Source organism: Pelobates fuscus, chromosome 5 (assembly GCF_036172605.1).
Source record: "Pelobates fuscus isolate aPelFus1 chromosome 5, aPelFus1.pri, whole genome shotgun sequence".
In the NCBI taxonomy this organism is placed as follows: domain Eukaryota; kingdom Metazoa; phylum Chordata; class Amphibia; order Anura; family Pelobatidae; genus Pelobates; species Pelobates fuscus.
The window spans coordinates 290,793,272-290,813,703 of NC_086321.1; the positions used below are offsets into that span (position 1 = coordinate 290,793,272).

The window sequence follows — 20,432 nt, forward strand, 5'->3', positions numbered from 1 at the left end:
GGATTGTTGAACATCTAAAATCACATGGATTTCAAGATCTGAGACAATATGGTTTTACTTGATTTTTTTGATTGGGTAACTAAAATAATAGATCAGGATGGTGCGGTAGAAATTGCCTACCTAGATTTCAGTAAGGCTTTTGACACTGTTCCACATATAAGTTTGGATTGCAATATTGTTGAATGGGTTAGACAGTGGCTAAATGACAGGCAATAGAGGGTTGTTGTCAACGGAGGATATTTGAAGCAAGGTCTAATTACCAGTGGGGTACCTCAGGGATCTGTACTTGGACCCATTCTCTTTAATATTTGTATTAGTGATATTGCAGCAGAAGGTCTTGATGGTAAGGTATGTCTTTTTGCTGATGATCCTAAGATATGTAACAGGGTTGATGTTCCAGGAGGGATAAACCAAATAGCAATTTATTTAGGTAAACTAGAAAAATGGTCAGAGCTCAGGCAACTGGCATTTAATGCGGATAAGTGCAAGATAATGCACCTTGGATGTAAAAACCCAAGGGCCGAGTAAAAGATATTTGATACCCTACTAACCTCAACATCTGAGGAAAGGTATTTAGGAGTAATTATTTCGGATGACAAAGGTAGGAAGACAATGAAATAGAGTAGCTGGAAATGCTAGCAGAATGTTTAGTTGTATAGGGAGAGGTATTAGCCGTAGAAAGAGAGAAGTGCTCATGCCACTGTACAGAACACTGGTGAGACCTCACGGAGTATTGTACACAGTACTGGAGACCGTACCTTCAGAAGGATATTGATACTTTAGAAAGAGTTCAGAGAAGGGCTACTAAGCTGGTTCATGGATTGAAGGATAAAACTTACCAGGAAAGGTTAAAGGATCTCAACATGTATAGCTTGGAGGAAAGATGAGACAGGGGGGATATGATAGAAACATTTAAATACATAAAGGGAATCAACACAGTAAAGGAGGAGACTATATTTAAAAAAAGAAAAACTACCACAACAAGAGGACAGTCTTAAATTAGAGGGGCAAAGGTTTAAAATAATTTCAGGAAGTATTACTTTACTGAGAGGGTAGCGGATGCATGTTATAGCCTTCCAGCTGAAGTGGTATAGGTAAACCCAGTGAGGGAGTTTAGGCATGCGCGGGATAGGCATAAGGCTATCCTAGACTAAGGATAAGGCCAGGAACTAATTAAAAGTATTTAGAAAATTGGGCAGACTAGATGGGCTGAATGGTTCTTATCTGCCGTCACATTCTATGTACAAAATTCACACCAGCCAGCCCAAAAGTCTTGTACATTGGTCATAGTGCTTGGAGTGTCCCTTTAACTGCAAGCCTCGGAAACCCCTTCTCATAGAAGAAATCAGGTTTTGCAAAAAGTCCCTTGCCCCCAACACACGGCTCAAACACAGGTAATTTTGAATCAACTCATTTATAGAAAAATATAAGCAAATTTTTTCTGTCACATTTCCAATCTCTGCAAACATAGGCCCTAATTTAATGATTTTGGATACGTTTTTCAAATGAGTTTATATTTTTGGAGAAACTGTTAATATTTCATATTTAGAAAAAAAAAACTTAATATTATGATATATGTTGCTACATTGATATACTTTTTATTTATTTTATAATTCTTTTTTTTTTGTGCATTGGATTAAAGGTAACAATTGAATTTGCTGTGCCACGACAGCGTTAGCAAGAATTGACATAACATATGATAAAACAGCACAATTTTGCATTTAGACATTCAGGCTGGGAATGTTTGAGTAAACTTGAAAACCTGAACAGGCTTATCATGTATGAGTATACTGAGCTAAGGGAATCAGGTTCGCTCAATTACACAGAATTAAACAATGAAAGCATATTGAACAGAAACTAGTTGTGAATAAACTATCTAGCTATACAAATACCATCTGCTCATCAGGCCAAGAAATTTGCTTTCCCCTCAACTTGCTGTATCTACAGGTTTCATGAGGAGCTAGATTTGCCAGAGATAGTATTGTCACAGCTTTCATGGAGGTCAGCTCAGAGTCCAGCCGTGAGTCTCATTGTCGGGCCCCCTGCCACCCACTTGAGTAGAGACATGCATTAGGTTGACAAGTATATAATAGGTCTAGCAAGGCCTGCTGTATATTTATCGGTGTTATCCGGATCCGGCTTGGTGAATGATGTAGGCATCTCAGTAACTTCAGTGCAGGCTTTGGTTGGAAGCTGGATGCAGATGAAATTTGCAGTGTCGGGGGCGGGGCCGGACCGCCGAGCAGAGCGGACGCTAAGCAGAGCAGCTCCTGCTCACGACCGCACAAATTATGGCATAACTGCTCGAAAAGTGCATATACTCGACAAATAAGGCGGCCCAGCAACCGGTGAAGCTAAGGGGCATCCAACGGTACCACTCATGCAGACCTACCAGCGAGAACCCCCCGACCGTACCTTGAGGCCTACAAGCAAGGCAGTCGCGGGAGAGACGGCCGCTCTCCCACTGCCTAACGAAGCTGGAAGGCTGGCTGCGGGCCCTTATCCTCCCCCCTATGGACCGGTGGGGGTTATCCCGGTCCCAGGAGGCCGCCCGCATGCCTTAAAGCAACGACCGCAACTCACTACTCCTGGCATGGCGGAACACTCCCGTGGGCCTCCTGCAGAAGCGAAGCCACGCGCTACACTCGACAGCATCGACGCCATCTTTGCAGCCTTTTGGCTCCGTCTGGAGCTGAGAATGAGAAGCTCTCCTCTGCCCACGCAAAGCCACTCACCTACCAAAGGTGCAGAAAACCTCTCGACCAGGCTGATACCAGTCAAAGCACAGATGCAACGAAATACTCTGGCTGGGCCGACCCTGGGCTGAAATAGTGAGTGGAGCGGAGAGAAGCGGGGAGCGAGCAGACCCTCCCAGGGCGCAGCTACCACGTCTCAGCAAAAACTAGCAAATACTGGCCCACCTGGGTCGAGAGCCCACAGGGAGGCACACTCCCGGCATCGTCCACATAAGCGGAGGCTCCGACGCCGCAGGCGGCGTAGAAACACCAGGAGCTCCAGCTATCCCCGACATGGGAAGGATCCAGACTCCAGCACGAGCCACCGACTCCGTGGTGCTAAGATGCGAGCTCTCTGCAGAACCTGGGGCTGGAGGGCCACTGATCTCTGCCCCTGCCGTCTAACGCCCCACAGCTGCTTCAAGGAGATCCAGAGCACAGGTGTAGGTTGAACACCAACGGCATCGAGTGAGGACTTAAACATATCCGTTGCCCGACTACCAGCCTGGAAACACAATAGGACTTGAGATGCTCTGATTGCCATTGCTAACAAGTATACACTATTAATGTGGGACCATGCCGTTTAAACTTTGTTTTATGTCAGACGTTTACAATGTTGAGATAGGACATGTTACAACCCTTAGTTTAACCATATAACTATTATTTTGACGTACTGCTGGGCCTTCCTAGCTGCCATGTTAGCTTAGAATGTATAGTAACCTAAGGCAATGCAGTCGACAATAGTTTATGCTCACTCTATAGCGACACTGTGGTTTATCAATTCTGTGTACACATCTTGAAATATGAGTCGCAAGCTATCAGCTAGCATGTACTGTTGTTACTGTTTCTTCACTTACTGACAAACAGGTAATATGCCAAACCTAGCTGTTTCATGTCCTCTGTCTGTTACCGCTTTATTAATGTAAACTATTTTGTTGATCTTGGATAATAATACTATACTACTGTACTATACTACTGTCCCAATGCCTTGCTTAAGTCTGACCGTGAAAATGATTGTCCTAGCTGACGTGGCACGGACAAATGTCTTTAGAAATGTTTAATCGTCTCTAACCACTACCATATATGTTAGCATCATAGCACGTTTATTGTTTTCAGCTGGATGACTCCGCCGTGGCCTAACACAATAGACGAGCAAAACTAGCTTGTACTTAATACGTTTAAGTTGTAAAAATGTTACTAGCCTGTCTTAATTATAAAAAAAATGTGCAGTATATTCTTGCCATAACAATGTATACTATTGAAACGCCTGTAATCGCTGTTGTGGCGCCATAGGCTACTCTGTTAAGTACTCAAATGCACAAAGAAAAATAAAGAATTTAAAAAAAAAAAAAGAAATTTGCAGTGTCTTGCGATGAGACATAGCCGCCTCCCCATCATGTGTTGTGTGGGTTTGCGAGCAGGCGGGAGAGATCGTCTTCATCTGTGCCATCTTCAAGCTCTCTTTGTTTGGGGAACTGTGCATCCAATGGCGGGAGTACATGGGCAGCACCCTTGGTGAGTATTCATCTAGTTTGTGTGCAGTTGCCTGCTGCTCTCTGCTTGCCAATTTCATCTAAAAGTGATCAAATATGGCCTTGTCAGGATATCGGGCTTTTCTAAACACTGAGAAGCACACGTGGCGCCTGCCATTGTGCAGGCATCAGCATCTGTGAGCTGCTCGCGTGCCCTCACCCTCTGTATTTGTTGCAGAGGGTGAGGGGGGAGACGACACTAGATATCCGTGGCTCCGTGTCGCCGATGTAAGGGAGAGGAGAGCGGCCACCTCTCCCTGGCTTCATCACCCGCATGCCACGGTGAGTCACCTCGGCCTCACAAATGTGGAAAACTCTTGATTGAGGTATCAGGAGGTTCACCAGGGTGTCTCTAACTTGGGTAGTGCACTCCGACGTGCTTATGCCGGTGAGTATTTCCATAAAATCATGCATAAATGTATAGTAGGAGCCCACTTACATGATCTACATTCTGGTGAAGGTACATTCTGGTGTAAGCAGTGACCAGGGCTGATGAATTTAAACTCTGAGACCTTGATCCAAAAGCAGGAACTTTTCAATGTTAATTGTGCAAATGAATTATCAATATTATTTTTTAGACAGTGGGACAGAAAATGCCCTTTAAAGGGAATCTCCAGTGCCAGGAAAACAATCAGTTTTCCTGGCACTGGAGGTTCCTTCTCCCTCCCACACCCCAATCCTCAGTTACTGAAGGGGTGAAAACCCCTTCAGTCACTTACCCGAGGCAACGATGATGTCCCTCGTCGCTGTCTCACCCTCCGCGCCGCTCCTCCTTCTTACTCCGTCGGCCGGTTGGCGAGACTGATCCCGCCCACCGGCCGAGGAGACTTAATGCGCATGCGCGGAAATGCCGCGCATGCGCATTAGGTCTCCCCATAGGAAAGCATTGAAACGAATTTCAATGCTTTCCTATGGAGATTTGAGCGACGCTGGAGGTCCTCACACAGCGTGAGGACGTCCAGCGACGCTCTAGCACAGATAATCAGGAAGTTCCCTCTAGTGGCTGTCTAGTAGACAGCCACTAGAGGTGGAGTTAACCCTGCAAGGTAATTATTGCAGTTTATAAAAAACTGCAATAATTACACTTGCAGGGTTAAGAGTAGTGGGAGTTCTCTCCGGGCACAGGTACGGCGACTGCAGCCTCATACACACACCTCCCCCCGGTCCAGTGGGGGTTATCCTGGACCACACAGAACCGCAGTGGAGAACCTCTGAACGCTGACAGCAAGCGAGCGGAATTGAATAATCGGAAGAAGCGAGGGGCAGTCGGAGCGTGTCCAAGATGGCCGCCCGACAGCAACCACAGCGACAGACCACGAGCAGCAGTCAGATGCCCAACTCCCTAGAGGCCCTCGACAGACTCTGTTCAGCCTTTTATGACATAATGTGCAGTCGGGGTATGCCCTACCATCAAGCGGCCCGAACTGTGGCCACGTGGATCCGCCCAACGACCCGCCGAAGCTACTATGATGTTCCCCAGCGGATATTACAGGCGGGCGTCCGACGGAGCAAGCACAGACAAACACACAGGCGGGAAACAGACCGCGCTAACCCGGACACGCATACTTACACAAGCAGTGAAAAAAAAAACGGACATTCCCAAACAGCCGATACCGATACCCAGAAGGTCCCTATCCCTGCATCAGGAGTACAAGTGATACTTGCCTACAGAGCTGCATTGGGAGCGAAGAGGTCGACTTGCCGCCAGGCCCAGACCCCCTCCACTCGAGGTACTCACGGAGGATTGGGGGGCAGAGACAGAACCACACCAGCTCACTTGACCCACGACGCCGAGGCTCGGTGTTCATACTGGTTGCGGGACTTTGTAACTCGGAGGGCGGGCATAGGTTGAAAATGCCGCAGCCTCACGGACTTACAAGCCATCCACCTCACCCACAACAAGCGGGGGAAATGGCATATAATGATAAACGGACGTTATTCTGACTCTTAATGTTAAATGTGTTGCAGCCATTCACACTAGACAGTCGATATGTAACTATACCTCTCGGAATATGTGAATCTTTATTCCATACTTTTTGCCTCATATCCTTATGCTTAGTGATACTTCACCGCACCTGAAGAGAGATGGGCCACTACACCATTAGAAATGCTTACCGTACACACCACGAGTGGCATTATCCCTACTCATTCCTCACTTATGCACACATGTAACAACATGCTACCTGGTACATATGCATAGAGAGCAGCCTACTAGGTGATGACCTGTTACCTTAACACAGACAAGAACTCACTGAATATGACACCTGCCTCAGTCTGCCCTACGAATAAATGAACACCATACACAACACTGCTGCCCTAGCACGTAAAGCTGAAGCCCAGAGCCGAGACCTCACTTTTATAACATTTAAGCTCTCCACAGAGCGCATCATGCGTCATTTTTAGCTGATAGAGCCTCCTACATTGTTTGTTAATGCATCTTAAACATACAAGTTAACATGTTTCACAACACGACTATGACAACTTCTTTCTCTTGCAATACTTTTTGTTTAATTCATGTTCCTACTCGAAAAAAAAAAAGTGCAGCACCTCTTGACTATATGCATCAACTGTTTGTAATAATATTGTATACTAAACATGTCATCGATTAAGCTTGTAATCATCTCTGCACTCAAAAAAAAAAAAAAAAATAAGAAAAAAAAAAAAGAGTAGTGGGAGTTGGCACCCAGACCACTCCATCAGGCAGAAGTGGTCTGGGTGCCTGGAGTGTCCCTTTAATCATTGCTTTAACCCCTTAAGGACCAAACATCTGGAATAAAAGGGAATCATGACATGTCACACATGTCATGTGTTCTTAAAGGGTTAAACGGAAGAAAGAAAAATGTACTTTTCACAAACCAGCAAATTTCATAAACTGTACTCACATCTACTTCTCTATTTTGTTACAGCTAATGTGCTGAACAATCCTGGCCATAATAAACAAATCTAAAATGTTATCACAAAGATTTTTCAAGAGTCTTGCAGAAAAAACAAAAATCTGCTACATAATTGTTTTAACTGCAAAAAGTATAATTCACTGTAGAAGTCTTGTATTGAGAAGAGATAAAAGATGTGCTCTCTAAATCTACCTTGTCAAGAAAGGGATCAGCTGTATACTGTCTCTTATGCTATTACTATATGATTCATTTGTACAGCTAATTACTCTAGAGTTGTGAAAGATCAGGGTATGGGCCCTTTAAAATTATAAACATGTATATGCATATAAGCTTAGTCACTCACCCAAAAAAAATCTGTTCCAGTTTCGAGGTACTCATGGAATGACGATTGCAACAGATGCCACATACATAATTATATAGGCATATAAGGTTTTTCGGATTGCACACAGAAACTATTGTACATGATATAAACACTGCTATGGGTAACTAGTAGGGATATAAAATGATATGTTCTTCAGTCCACAACCGCACTAAAACTGAAAACTTTGTCGGGCTCTAAAATATGCTGGTCCTATCTTGCAGAAGGGAATTATCAAGCATTTGGTAATGATGCTATGATGCCACAGTGCAATCGTAATTTTCAAGTCATACAAATTTGTATATTTTGTGTTAACTCTCTGGGGTACAAATTTCACAGCATAGCATCCCATTTAAGTGATATGTGCGGACACTAAATAAAATGCTAAATCCAGATCTAATACTTCTTAACAATGTTATATGTTTTGTGATATTTCACACAAAAAATGAAAGTCAAATTAAAATGTTGGCTCCAGCTCCTATGAAAATTTGTCAAGCCCTGCAGTCAGGGCTTCTTGCAGCTGTGGCAATATTTATAGGCTACAAACAGGGGAGACAAGATTTTATGAATGATATGCCAGGAAAATTACAGTTAAATACAATTCTATTAAATCCAGGGGGTAAAGGGCTGTTAAAGGAACACTATAGTCACCAAAACAACTTTAGCTTAATAAAGCAGTTTTTGTGTATAGATCATGCCTCTGAAGTTCTACTGCTCAATTCCCTGTCATTTAGGAGTTAAAGGGACAGACCACATCAGCTCATTGATGTGGTTTGGGTGCTTTGTGCCTTTTGCTCCTTGTGCTGCAATGTTAAACATTGCAGTTCCAGAGAACTGCAATCTTTACATTGCAGCACTAACTCTGCCCTCTGGGGCGCTTCCGGAATCCAAACTCACTTTTGGTCCATTATCTGATGTTGGACATCCTCATGCTCTGCATGAGGACCTCCAGCGCATGGTTGGACTGGCCCACCGCGATACCGGGAAATTTCCCGGTGTACCGCAGAACCTGGGGCTGGGCTGATAGCCCTAATTATCAGACTCATGTCATTTAAATATTTTCCCCTCGGACTGTACCAGTCTGTGTCAGTGCGAGGGAAGTAAAGAGGGAGGAGCTGGGGGCTGGTGCAGCTGCAATTAGGCACAATTTACAGCACAATTTACAGCACTTCTGGCCGCATGCCCTGCCTCCGCACACAAGCACCGCCTCCTGAAGATAGTTCCGCTTCCCGCACACAAGTCCGTCCTTACACACATTGGTGACCTCGCTGAAAGGAAGAGGCCACAAAATGGTAACTTACCTACCAGTGTCATAAGTTTTAGCTTGTGTGTGTGTGTGCGCCTGCTAGTGAGTGAGCTTGTGTGTGTGTTTGTGTGTGGCTGCTAGTGAGTGAGCTTGTGTGTGTGTTTGTGTGTGGCTGCTAGTGAGTGAGCTTGTGTGTGTGTGTCAGTGAACTTGTCTGTAGTGAGCATTTGTGTGTTAGTGAGCTTGTCTGTAGTGTCTGTTTAAAATGTAATGAGGCAAAAATTTGATTCTTTGTTAAACTAATTTGCATATGCCGACCCAGAATACTTTGCGGTAGTAACATCGCTGCAAATGTGTGATTTCTGTGGGAAAAGCAAATCTTATGGTTTGATTGGTGTGCAGATTTTTGTTTAACATTGTATTAACTATCCACAGACTTCAAGTGGAAGGGGTTTTCAATCACAAATTCTTCCCCACCATAACCTTTTTGGTTTTTGCTATATTATATATATACATAGCCTTATATATGACAATACAAGGCGCAATGACTTGTGGGGCTGGCATAGATTTTTTTTTTCCCAGGGATGCTTTGTATCCCCAGTCTGGCCCTGCTCCAGTGTCAGATTTTTTTCCCCATGGGAAAGCATTGATTCAATGCTTTCCTATGGGGAAGTCTAATGCGCGCACGGCATTTGCCGCGAATGCACATTAGACCACACTCGTTGCGGGTCAGAGGAGGGGGCATCGGTGCTGGGATCAGGTAAATAAAGGGTTTCTAACCCTTTATTTACCGGGTAGGAGGGGGCGCGAGGCAGGGAAAAGGCAGAGGGATCGGTAGTGCCAGGAATACATCTTTGCATACCTGGCACTGCAGTATCCCTTTAAATCACTTTTGTTTCTGTTTATGCAGCTCTAGCTACACCTCCCCAGGAAATTGTAATTGAAATGCTGCATGAAACAAAATGTGGTTTCATTCTCAATCAGAAGTTACTTACGTTAAAAGTTTTTATCTCCTGCTCTGAAAATTGAACTTTACTTACACATAGGATGCTCAGGCTGGGTCTAGAAGTTATCAACAGAGCTGGAGATAAGAAATTCTAAATGAAGCAATTTTCAAGTGTTAGCATTAGATGACTCTTTGAAGGAAGTGTTTAAGAAGGCTATGTAAGTCACATGCAGGGAGGTGTAACTAGGTCTGTATAAACAAAGTGATTTAATTCCTAAATGGCAGATAATTGAGCAGTGAGACTGCAGAGGCATGATCTGCACACATAAACGGCTTAATTACGCTAAAGTGGTGTTGGTGACTATAGTGTAGTGTCCCTTTAACTTAAAAACCAGAAGCAAAATGATGTAGCATAAGTGGAATATAAATCTAATTAAAGGAATACTATAGTGTCATGAACACAAACTTGACCCTATAGTATTAAACACTACTTAGGTCCCTGGCCCACCTTAAAGGAACACTCCACTGCCAAAACACAAAATAAATAAATATTACTGCTTTGTAGATATACCCCAAATTAAACCACACCTGAATTTAATTATGTATTGCTTCAGTGGGTGTATATCTAAAAACAGCTTGCAAAACCTGCAGTTCTCTTGACTGCTGCCTTTGCAAACCCTCACCTATGCCTGCCCAGACTTTCTGTGGCTGTCCAATCACAGATTTCACAATTCAGGTTAATGAGAAGTCTTTGCAAGAGGTAGGTGCTCTTGGCAATTGCTACCTCTTGAGCCAAACAAGGAACTAACAGGACCTGTTGTCTGCTTGAAAGCCATGAGGGTGTAACCAGCTTCTTAATTTACAAAAATGCCAAATTCTATTGAAATCTGCACTTTCTGCAAAAAAAACAAGACGCTCTTCACATAAGCTAAAGTGCTTTAAAGGTTTGGAGTATCCCTTTAAATTGAGTAAAAAATCCACTCTATTCCACATAGAGATGCATTGATTCAAAGCATCTCAATAAGAAAATGCTGATTGGCCCTACCCCCGATCCGTCTCCTTGTCTGACATCATCATAATTGCTGATCTCGGACAATTCCAAATGAAAGCCGTGGATCGTGGCTGACAGTGCCAATTCTAATGATCTCAGTCAAGGAGGTGGGGCAAAGCAAAACACAGCATTGGCCAATCAGCATCTCCTCAAAAACATGCATCTCTATGGGGAAAGTTCAGCGTCTCCATGCAGAGGGTGGAGGTGTCCCTAGGTAGCAATGTTAATACTGCCTTTTCTCTGAAAAGGTAGTGTTTACATGAAAATGCCTGCAGAGACTGACTATACTCAAAAGAACAACTCCATTTAGCTGTAGTTGTTCTGGTGACTATAGTGTCCCTTTAACTTAGAATTGAGAAGCCATAAGAGTGAGTGTCTATTTATAAAACCCCAAGAGATACTAGAGACTTTATTTTAAAAACAGGTTCCACTGCCCTAACTACTTTCAAATGACAGCACTGGCAAGGTGGAACTGATTTGGCTCAAGCACTATAAATCACCTACTGAAAAGGCTGGGATGGTAGGGTGGGGATGCTTACATAAAGGGCTCTGTCACCTCAAACTTACCCCTTCTCCTACGTTTGCTCTATTCTTCCAGAATCTGATATTTGCATAATGTCTGTCCTTTTTTTTTGTTTAAATCATAAGACAAAGGGACCACTTTGTCTTATGTATCTTCGCCATGCTTAACAATTGTGTTTTAACCTACACCATTTTTAAAGATTGCCAAGTATAAAAACAATACATAAAAGAATCCCTACTTCGTCTTATGATTAAAAAAGCTGCACTACGGACAAAAGTATTGAGACACATGTAAATTATTGAATTCATACTCATTGCCACAGGTGTATAAAATCAAGCACCTAGCCATGCCGTGTGCATTTATAAACATTTGTTATAAAAACAGGTCGTTGAATTCAAGCATGGTACTGTGATAGGATGCCACCTTTGCAATAAATCAGTTTGTGCAATTTCATCCCTGCTAGATATTCCACGGTCAACTGTTAGTGGTATTATTGGAAAGTGGAAGCGTTTAGGAACCGCAGCAACTCCATGAAACGGAAGGCCACAAAGTAATAGAGTAAGGTCACCAAGTGCTAAGGCGCATGGTGCGTAAACGTCACCAACGCTCTGCTGATTCCATAGCTGAAGAGTTCCAAACTTTCACTGGCAATAATTTCAGCACAAAAACCACAAAAAACTGTGCAACGGAGCTTCATGGAATGGGTTTCCATGGCCGAGCAGCTGCATCACCATGTACAATGCCAAGTGTCGGAGCAATGGAAACGTGTTTTCTTGAGTGGCGAATCACGCTTCCCTCTTTTGCAGTCTGATGGGTAAGTCTGGGTTTGGTGCAAGCCAGGAGAACGTTACCTTCCTGACTGCCCTGTGCCAACTGTAAAGTTTGGTGGATGAGGGATAATGAAATAAGGATGTTTTTCAAGGATTCGGCTAGACCACTTATTTTCAGTAAATCTTAATGCTTCAGCATACCAATATATTGAGGAAAGTGCTATGTTTCCAACTTTGTCTAAACAGTTTGGTAAAGGCCCTTTTCTATTCCAGTGCCCATAAAGACATGGCTGGATGTGATTGGTGAGGAAGAACTTGATTGGCCTGCACAGAGCCCCGACTTCAATTTAATCAAACACTTTTGAGATTAACTGGATTGGAGATTGCAAACCAGGTCTTCTCGTCCAACATCAGTGCCTCACCTTCCAAATGCTCTACTGGATGAATGGGCACAAATTCACACAAAATTACTCCAAAATCTTGTGTAAAGCTTTCCCAGAAGAAGGGATGCTGTTAGACCTACAAAAGGGAGGGGGAGGGCAACTACATTTTAATTTATGTATTTACAATATAATTAAAGGTCATAATTTCCTGATTGTGTAATGGTCAGGTGTCCCACTACTTTTGTCCATATAGTGTAGATCAGTAATGAAGAAAACAAGAACAGATTCTGGAAGAGAAGAGGAAACAATAGGAGAAAGGTAAGTTTGAGGTGACTGAGCACTTTAAAGGAACAAAGCAGGCACCATAACAAATTAATTGGAGCCCAGGGGCCCCTGCCACTAGCTTACCTTTAGGGGTTAAATCGTTCACAAACTGTTTAAACACAAAGTCCAGTATCCAGCGCCCAATTACTCTGCCCCCTACCAAACCACTGCTCAGATTCTTGAAAAAGGAAGACTCAGACGGGGACGCCGGTGAATGGCTGAAAACATCAGCTGATGGTGATCAAGAGTTCCCCATTCACAAAACAGCTTGAGAAACTTACCTATTTTTATCACTGGAACGTTCTGTTCTGGGCAGCCGAATATAATTTTTGTTCAATTTTTACAACAGCTCTTGGGAAATAAACTATTTATTTCATAAAGGAAGTCTCATTGACCAGAATTTTTAAATTGACCTTTAACCGGGTGGCGATCCTACATCGTACAGAGAATCGGGGCATCATTTCAACTGTATACAGCGGACGGGTTTAACTATCTGAGAATACCTGATATGTTGGGATTTACTAGTAGAGATATTTATGTTTTGGGGTATTTTGTAAAGGTTCCCAGATGTCTTGAGGTTAATTAGATTAGAAGTTCTCAAACTAGTTATCACCCAGACACAGAGGTGCCTGGGTGGAACCTGTATAGTTTTAATGACCCCTACAAGGGGTCTGTATATAAATGTATGTACTGTGACCAATGAAGGCATTCCTATTTTCACCAGGTTTCGACTGATGTTTGTGTTTTGGCGGCTAAATCACAGATCACTCTGCGTGAAAAGGGGAGAGACTTTGGCATAGATACTTTGGTTGAGTATTGAATCTCTGCCACACTCCCATTTTTTATTTAGTTTTTTTTTGCAATCCTTATGCATTATCTGTATAATGCATTGAAAATATGGGTAATTTCTAGGCTACCCTTAAGGGAAATGCACACGTTTTTGAATTGTTATTTTTGTATGCAAGTCCCTGTAAGTGCCTTTCAATACCAGCAAGTATAATCTTTATTGAATAAATAAACAACATAATGTATATTTTTCTGATATGCTTTAACTCAGTACTTACTGAAAAGTAAAATGCAAAGGCATGTCAATGCTACCATACATGCAGCTTATTTAGGTAGCAATCTCAAATCTGCATTATGATTCAGATTGCGACCACCTACTGCCTCATTTGTTAATTTAGATCATATATAATAAATTGTTACTAAGAACATCACAGAGGCAAACATGGCCAAACACTTTACCATTTAAAAGTAATTAAGTACATTTCTTTTTGCTATAAACTCACTTCCCTGATTCCAATTGCAGAACATTAAGTCTATCAATATCTAGGAACAAAACATACATATAGCAACCTCTCATGATATCAGTCTGCTCACCTATCAATTAACAAATCCATATTACTCAGCAGGAAATGGACAAAGCAGGCAGTTATTATTGAACTGATTTCCTTATACAGGAAGGAAAGAACTTGTGCCTCCCAAAGGCCATTCCTCTTCTTATACATTCTTCCAAACAAATTATCCTCGCGGGATTTCCCTTTGCAAGCAAACTCAATAAAAGCCATACATACACAGTTAATGAGTCTAATTCAGGAATATCATTACAGTATGACATTAACCATGGTTGCATAATGGTCAGAGTTTGACAAACTACACTCATTTATAATTAATTGACTTAATTTGAAAAAAAATATTTTTATTAACACAAAGATCATCGTAAAATACTTGATCATATATTTGTTAATGGAGCTGAAAAATAGACGGAAAAGCTCAGCTAGGTCATATAACTATGTAAAAAAAAAAATCATATATATATATATATATATATAGTTTAATACAGGAAGTGTCATTTACACATTTTTCAGTTTCATGAAGTTCCATCCCTGCGTATCAAACCTCAAACCATGTTAAAATATTAATTATGAAGTATGCAAACTTTAGCTTTTTTACAGATGCTTCCTCTTCCCAAGGAAGGGGAAGATATAATCTTGTAACAACCAGGTTCAGCTACTCTAGACATATATAAAAGCCAAAAAGGTTTAAACAAAAGATTAGAGCCTTGCTAGATATTCATTCCTACATAGTAGTCAGCTAGAAGTATTCAGGGTCTGGCTGGTGTGATGTTTCCACTACTATGCACCAAAAGTAAAAGTGAACAGCCAGATCCCAATGGGGAGACCAAAGAAAATGAGCATTAATCAAAATAAAGGGGGGGGGGGGGGAATAAATTTGCTCTACTAATGACAACTGGTATTTGGGTGTAGACATCAGGGGAGACAGGGAAACACTGTCTGGTGGATTTTGTGCTTATGAGCACTTCATAAATATTCAAGACTGATGAAGTGCACATATGCCTCAAGTTGTGTCTCTTTTTATAGTGTCCCTTTTGGAGTCTGAATCCTCAATTTTTCAGCCTCAAACAACATCTCAGCCATTCACAGTAAACATATAAAAAGAAAGAACCAGATGGTGATGTTTTGTTTGTGTGTGTGTCATTTGTATACATGTATACACACATACACACACACATATATATATATATATATATATATATATATATATACACACACATGCGTTTACACATAAATGCACAAACACCACACATAGACAATACCAGGTCATATGAATAACTTAATTATTCAGTACGTCCATATGTTGGACATCATTGCTACCAAGCACATGACTTATAAAACACTTAAAGGGAGTCTCCAGTGCCAGGAAAACATATCCGTTTTCCTGGCACTGCAGGAACCTGAAGTGCCGGTCTCCCTCCCAGCCCCCATCCCATGTTAATAGACCTTCACTGACTTACCTAAATCTAGCACCGATGTCCCTCGGTGCTGGGTCAGGCTCCACCCACGCTCCTCCCCCGCCAAAGTCAGCCGGCGGGGGAGACCTAATGCGCATGCGCAGCAATGACCGTGCGCACACACATTAGACCCCATTATTCAATGCTTTCCTATGGGGATTCCGGTGACAATGGAGGTCCTCATGCATAGCGTGACAATGCCCAGCGTCGTTTAAAACACTTTTCGTGTTCTAAGAACACGGAAGTCCCTCTAGTGGCTGTCTGATAGACAGCCACTAGAGGAGGACTTAACCCTGCAAGGTAATTATTGCAGTTTATAAAAACTGCAATAATTACACTTGCAGGGTTATGGGAGTTGGCATCCAGACCACTCCAATGGGCAGACGTGGTCTGGGTGCATGGAGTGTCCCTTTAATACAAGAATGTTGCTGGAGTGCCTAAACTAGTTTGGACAAATAAAAGGCCCTCGTAGGCCTCTAGCCAGGCATTGCAGTATGCACAGTTATACAGCCATACGCCTCAGTGCACTGCAGATTTTAAATAGCACAGTCTATTTAACATTGATGAAAAAAGGGCAGTTTCTTTCACAAGCAGTGTTTCTCTGGTTCCCAATTAAATCATGGATTCATTATGTATTACTTGGAAAATGTGTTCGAACATTCAACATTACACATACGAACAATAAAATATATTAAAAGTACAGTCCAGAGTTAATTACCACCCATTTTACAATTCACAATAAAAAAAATTAGTTTACAAAACTGACATGGCAGTTCATTAAACTCTGAATTGTAACTCTTAGAACCTATTTTAGCTTTTATAGTTTAACTTTTGCCATTTGGGTTTCAGTTCACTGAGATTTGGAATTCACTGAATCATCATGTACATATCTCTCTTTAAAGACTAATCATAAGCAAATTATCAGGCTCTTAAAGGGCCACAATAGTCACCAGAACAACGACAGCTTATTGTATATGTTCTGGTGAGTATAATCAGTCCCTTCAGCCTTTTTGCAGTAAACACCATGTTTTCAGAGAAAAGGCAGCGTTTACATTACAGCCTAGGGATACCTCCACTGGCCACTCCTCAGATGGCTACTAGAGGTGCTTACTGGGGCAGTGCTGCACACTGTGACCCTCTGTGTGGAGACACTGAACTTTCCTCCTAGAGATGCATTCATTTCCTCATAGAAATGCAGAGCCATAGGAGCTGGATGTTGTTTTTAACACTATAGGGTCAAGAATACATGTTTAAGAATTGACCAAGATATGCCAGTCAATACCTTGGGTTTTTTTCAGGAGGATAACAGAAGCATTACACTACAGGGAAATATAATGTACTTTGTGTGTTGAGGGTTTTTGGGGAGAACACCAGAACGCAGAGGCAGGGAAAAGCACAACCATAAAAATCACTACTGCAGGAGAAGGCCTATTATAGGAACAGGCTAACAGGGAGTGTGCTGTGTCATGTGGATTTACACACAAAATCAGTAAGTCAAAAGAAAAAAAAACACTACTTGGTGATCCAGGAACAGAGTCTAGAGGCTGAATTGTCCTAAGCGTTAAGGTCAGTATGGCTTATAAAAAGCTTGATCAGGTCCTGTCTATTAGACAGCAAATGGTCATTTTCTGTAAGGCAGGCCATGGATAAGAAATACAACAAGCATCAACAGCAAAAGCCGGCTACAGGACAAATGTTCCACAGGTTGGTGAGGAGCACTACAATTACCGAGCATTGTCTGGAGTTCGCAGAGGGAAGTATTAGTAAACAGAGATAAAATTACCTGAGAAAGTAAACTATGAATATCATTATCACAATGGTAGGTACTTTTCTATTAAGCCCACATGGCACTGTGTTCAGGATAAAACAGCACAATAACTTGTTCTTTAGGGTAACAATGCAAAACATGATACCTAGTCATTCTAGATGTTGAGAATGCTACATGTAACTAGTGATGGTACAGGTAGAAAGGATGCTGCATGTAACAAGTGATGAAGCATCATGTAACTAGAGAAAGGATAGTTAGCAAGGAAGATGCACGGAACTGATCATTCAGCAAAGATACTGGATGTAGATAATTATGTTACAGAACGTCAAGCTGCATGCACCTTGTAATGGTCCAGATAAAGAGAAAACTGCATCAAACTAGTGATGCTGCAAGAAGAATTACTGAAAGTGACTAGTGATGGTACTGTTATAGTACTAGTGATAGTAGGGCAGCAAAGAAGCAAGTAGCCAGTGATGCTGTAAGTAAAAGAAACTGAATGTGCTGGTACAGATAGTGAGGAAGTTCCATGTAACTACCATTTCTTTATAGAGAAGAAGTTGTATGTAACTAGTCATAATGCAAAGAGAGGATACCTGAAGTAACTAGTAAATCTAGTGATATTACATAAGTGCCTGTTGAGCCTATAAATAGCATTCTGCACATACTTTAAATAGTTACAACGATGGGAAGCTGCCATGCAAACAGTAATAGTAACCAGAAGCAACAAAGCAGCATTAACTAGTGATGATAGGGTTAGCTGCATGTATTTGGTGATGCTACACAGAGAGGATATTTAATATGTAACTTATGAAGGTACAGATGCTAAGGAAATTAGTGGTGCTACATAGAAAGGATGTGGATGAGTAAAAGTACCTGCTAACCCTAGAAATAGGGAGTATGCAGAACATAGCTAGAAATGGTACAAGGAGAGGATGAGGTTAGTGATGGCTGAGTCCAGGCACTAGAGAACCTAAGGGATAATTTGCCACATATAACAAGTGTTACTTACAGACAGTGACTGTTATGAATGTAACTAGCAATGCTGTAAAGTAGTGTGTTTGCTGAATGTAAATAGAAGCTTACAAATAATAGGCTCCCTGTAACCTTGCTATATGCCAGATATGGTAGCTGCCTATAAAAGGCAGAAATACATGTATTAAAGTTGCTATTAGAAACTAGATACTCTACAGACAGAATGCATCGCACACTTAATGATGACAATAGTATAGAGCAGGGTAAGGCAACCTTTTGAGCACCTCAGATGTTGTGGACTACATTTCCCCTGACGCTTTGCCAGCATTACGGCTCTAAATGCATTATAGGAAATGTAGCATTGTCCACAACATCTGGAGTGCCAAAGGTTGCCTCCCCATGGAATACAGTACAATGCATGGAAGCATCATGTAAATGATGATGCTGTAGGGATAGGATGCTGGATCTAGTGATGCTGTAGGGATAAGATGCTGGATCTAGTGACGCTGTAGGGATAGGATGATGGATCTAGTGACGCTGTAGGGATAGGATGATGGATCTAGTGATGCTGTAGGGATAGGATGATGGATCTAGTGATGCTGTAGGGATAGGATGCTGGATCTAGTGATGCTGTAGGGATAGGATGCTGGATCTAGTGATGCTGTAGGGATAGGATGCTGGATCTAGTGATGCTGTAGGGATAGAATGCTGGATCTAGTGATGCTGTAGGGATCGAATGCTGGATCTAGTGATGCTGTAGGGATCGAATGTTGGATCTAGTGATGCTGTAGGGATAGAATGCTGGATCTAGTGATGCTGTAGGGATAGAATGCTGGATCTAGTGATGCTGTAGGGATAGAATGCTGGATCTAGTGATGCTGTAGGGATAGAATGCTGGATCAAGTGATGCTGTAGGGATAGAATGCTGGATCTAGTGATGTTGTAGGGATAGGATGCTGGATCTAGTGATGCTGTAGGGATAGGATGCTGGATCTAGTGATGCTGTAGGGATAGAATGCTGGATCTAGTGATGCTGTAGGGATAGAATGCTGGATCTAGTGATGCTGTGGGATAGGATGCTGGATCTAGTGATGCTGTAGGAATAGGATGCTGGATCTAGTGATGCTGTAGGGATAGGATGCTGGATCTAGTGATACTAGACCAGAGTGGGTGAATGATTTATGTTAACTATTGATACCATAGGTTGTGGGAGCTATATACATTATTAGCCTTCACTGGGTGTGTGGTAATGCCATAATGTCCAATAGTTATGAGGATAATTAAACCAACACCCAAAAGGATCCCATAAGGAAGCACTATGATGTAAAATTTATAAAGTATTTATCATTTAGCTCCCAGTACACTCCCCAGGCCTCAGCCTCATCCCATATAAGAGGGGGCAGACACACAGGACACAAACTCCCCATTCACGCCCTCCGGTACGGCTGATTTCTATGACAGCTTTCAGTTATCTTTCTCTCAGCCCATTCCTGCTACCGCTCCCTCCCAGCTCCTCAATGTCAGTGTGCAGGCGATAGTTACCTGTGTGAGAGAGATGAGCGCCGCCATCTTGCCAGCCAGCCACGGGAGCGCGCCCAGCGTCAGCCGCTTCACACAGGGCGCGCCCGAGAGAGCTGGGCGGGGCTAGGAGGATGGGCGACAGCCAGGGCGGGGCCATGAATGCGTGAATGGGGCGTGGCTTGAGAGACGGGGAGCCTCTTGTGACCACCAGGAAGTAAGAGTGGAATGATGCTGCAAAGATTAGAACGTTAGAGCTTGTTGCCGTGGTTACCATTACTGCATCCGTATGGGTACCAGAACCTGATGCATTGGAGGAGGGAGTAAAGTAAAGATGTTCTGAAGTATATCTGTCAACAATCAAAGCCAGTTTAAATTTTTTTTTAAAACTGCACACTGTCATAATGTGTTGACAGTATAAGAAAGAACTACGATGTATTTGTTGGTCTGACATAGCTGATCTGTTAATATATTATCAATATACTAGTTATAAATCATTGAATGCACCATGGATACGTGAGCTGTGTAGTAAGAAATGTTACATAACCTTTCTGATGGGTGTTTTGTATTACATTTAATTTACGTATTAAAATACTATAA

At 42.3% G+C, this 20,432-nt stretch overlaps 1 protein-coding gene across 2 annotated transcripts in view; it reads right to left on the reverse strand.

The window, feature by feature from the left end:
• EPS15L1 (epidermal growth factor receptor pathway substrate 15 like 1) overlaps nt 1–19,926 on the reverse strand; it is a 157,942-nt gene extending 138,016 nt beyond the window's left edge. For both annotated transcript variants that reach the window (XM_063455425.1, XM_063455424.1), the window contains exon 1: nt 19,857–19,926. In XM_063455425.1, coding sequence (XP_063311495.1) covers nt 19,857–19,883 — 27 coding nt within the window. In that variant the 5' untranslated portion in view covers nt 19,884–19,926. The remainder of the gene's footprint in view (nt 1–19,856) is intronic.
• Between the last annotated feature and the right edge of the window lie 506 nt (nt 19,927–20,432).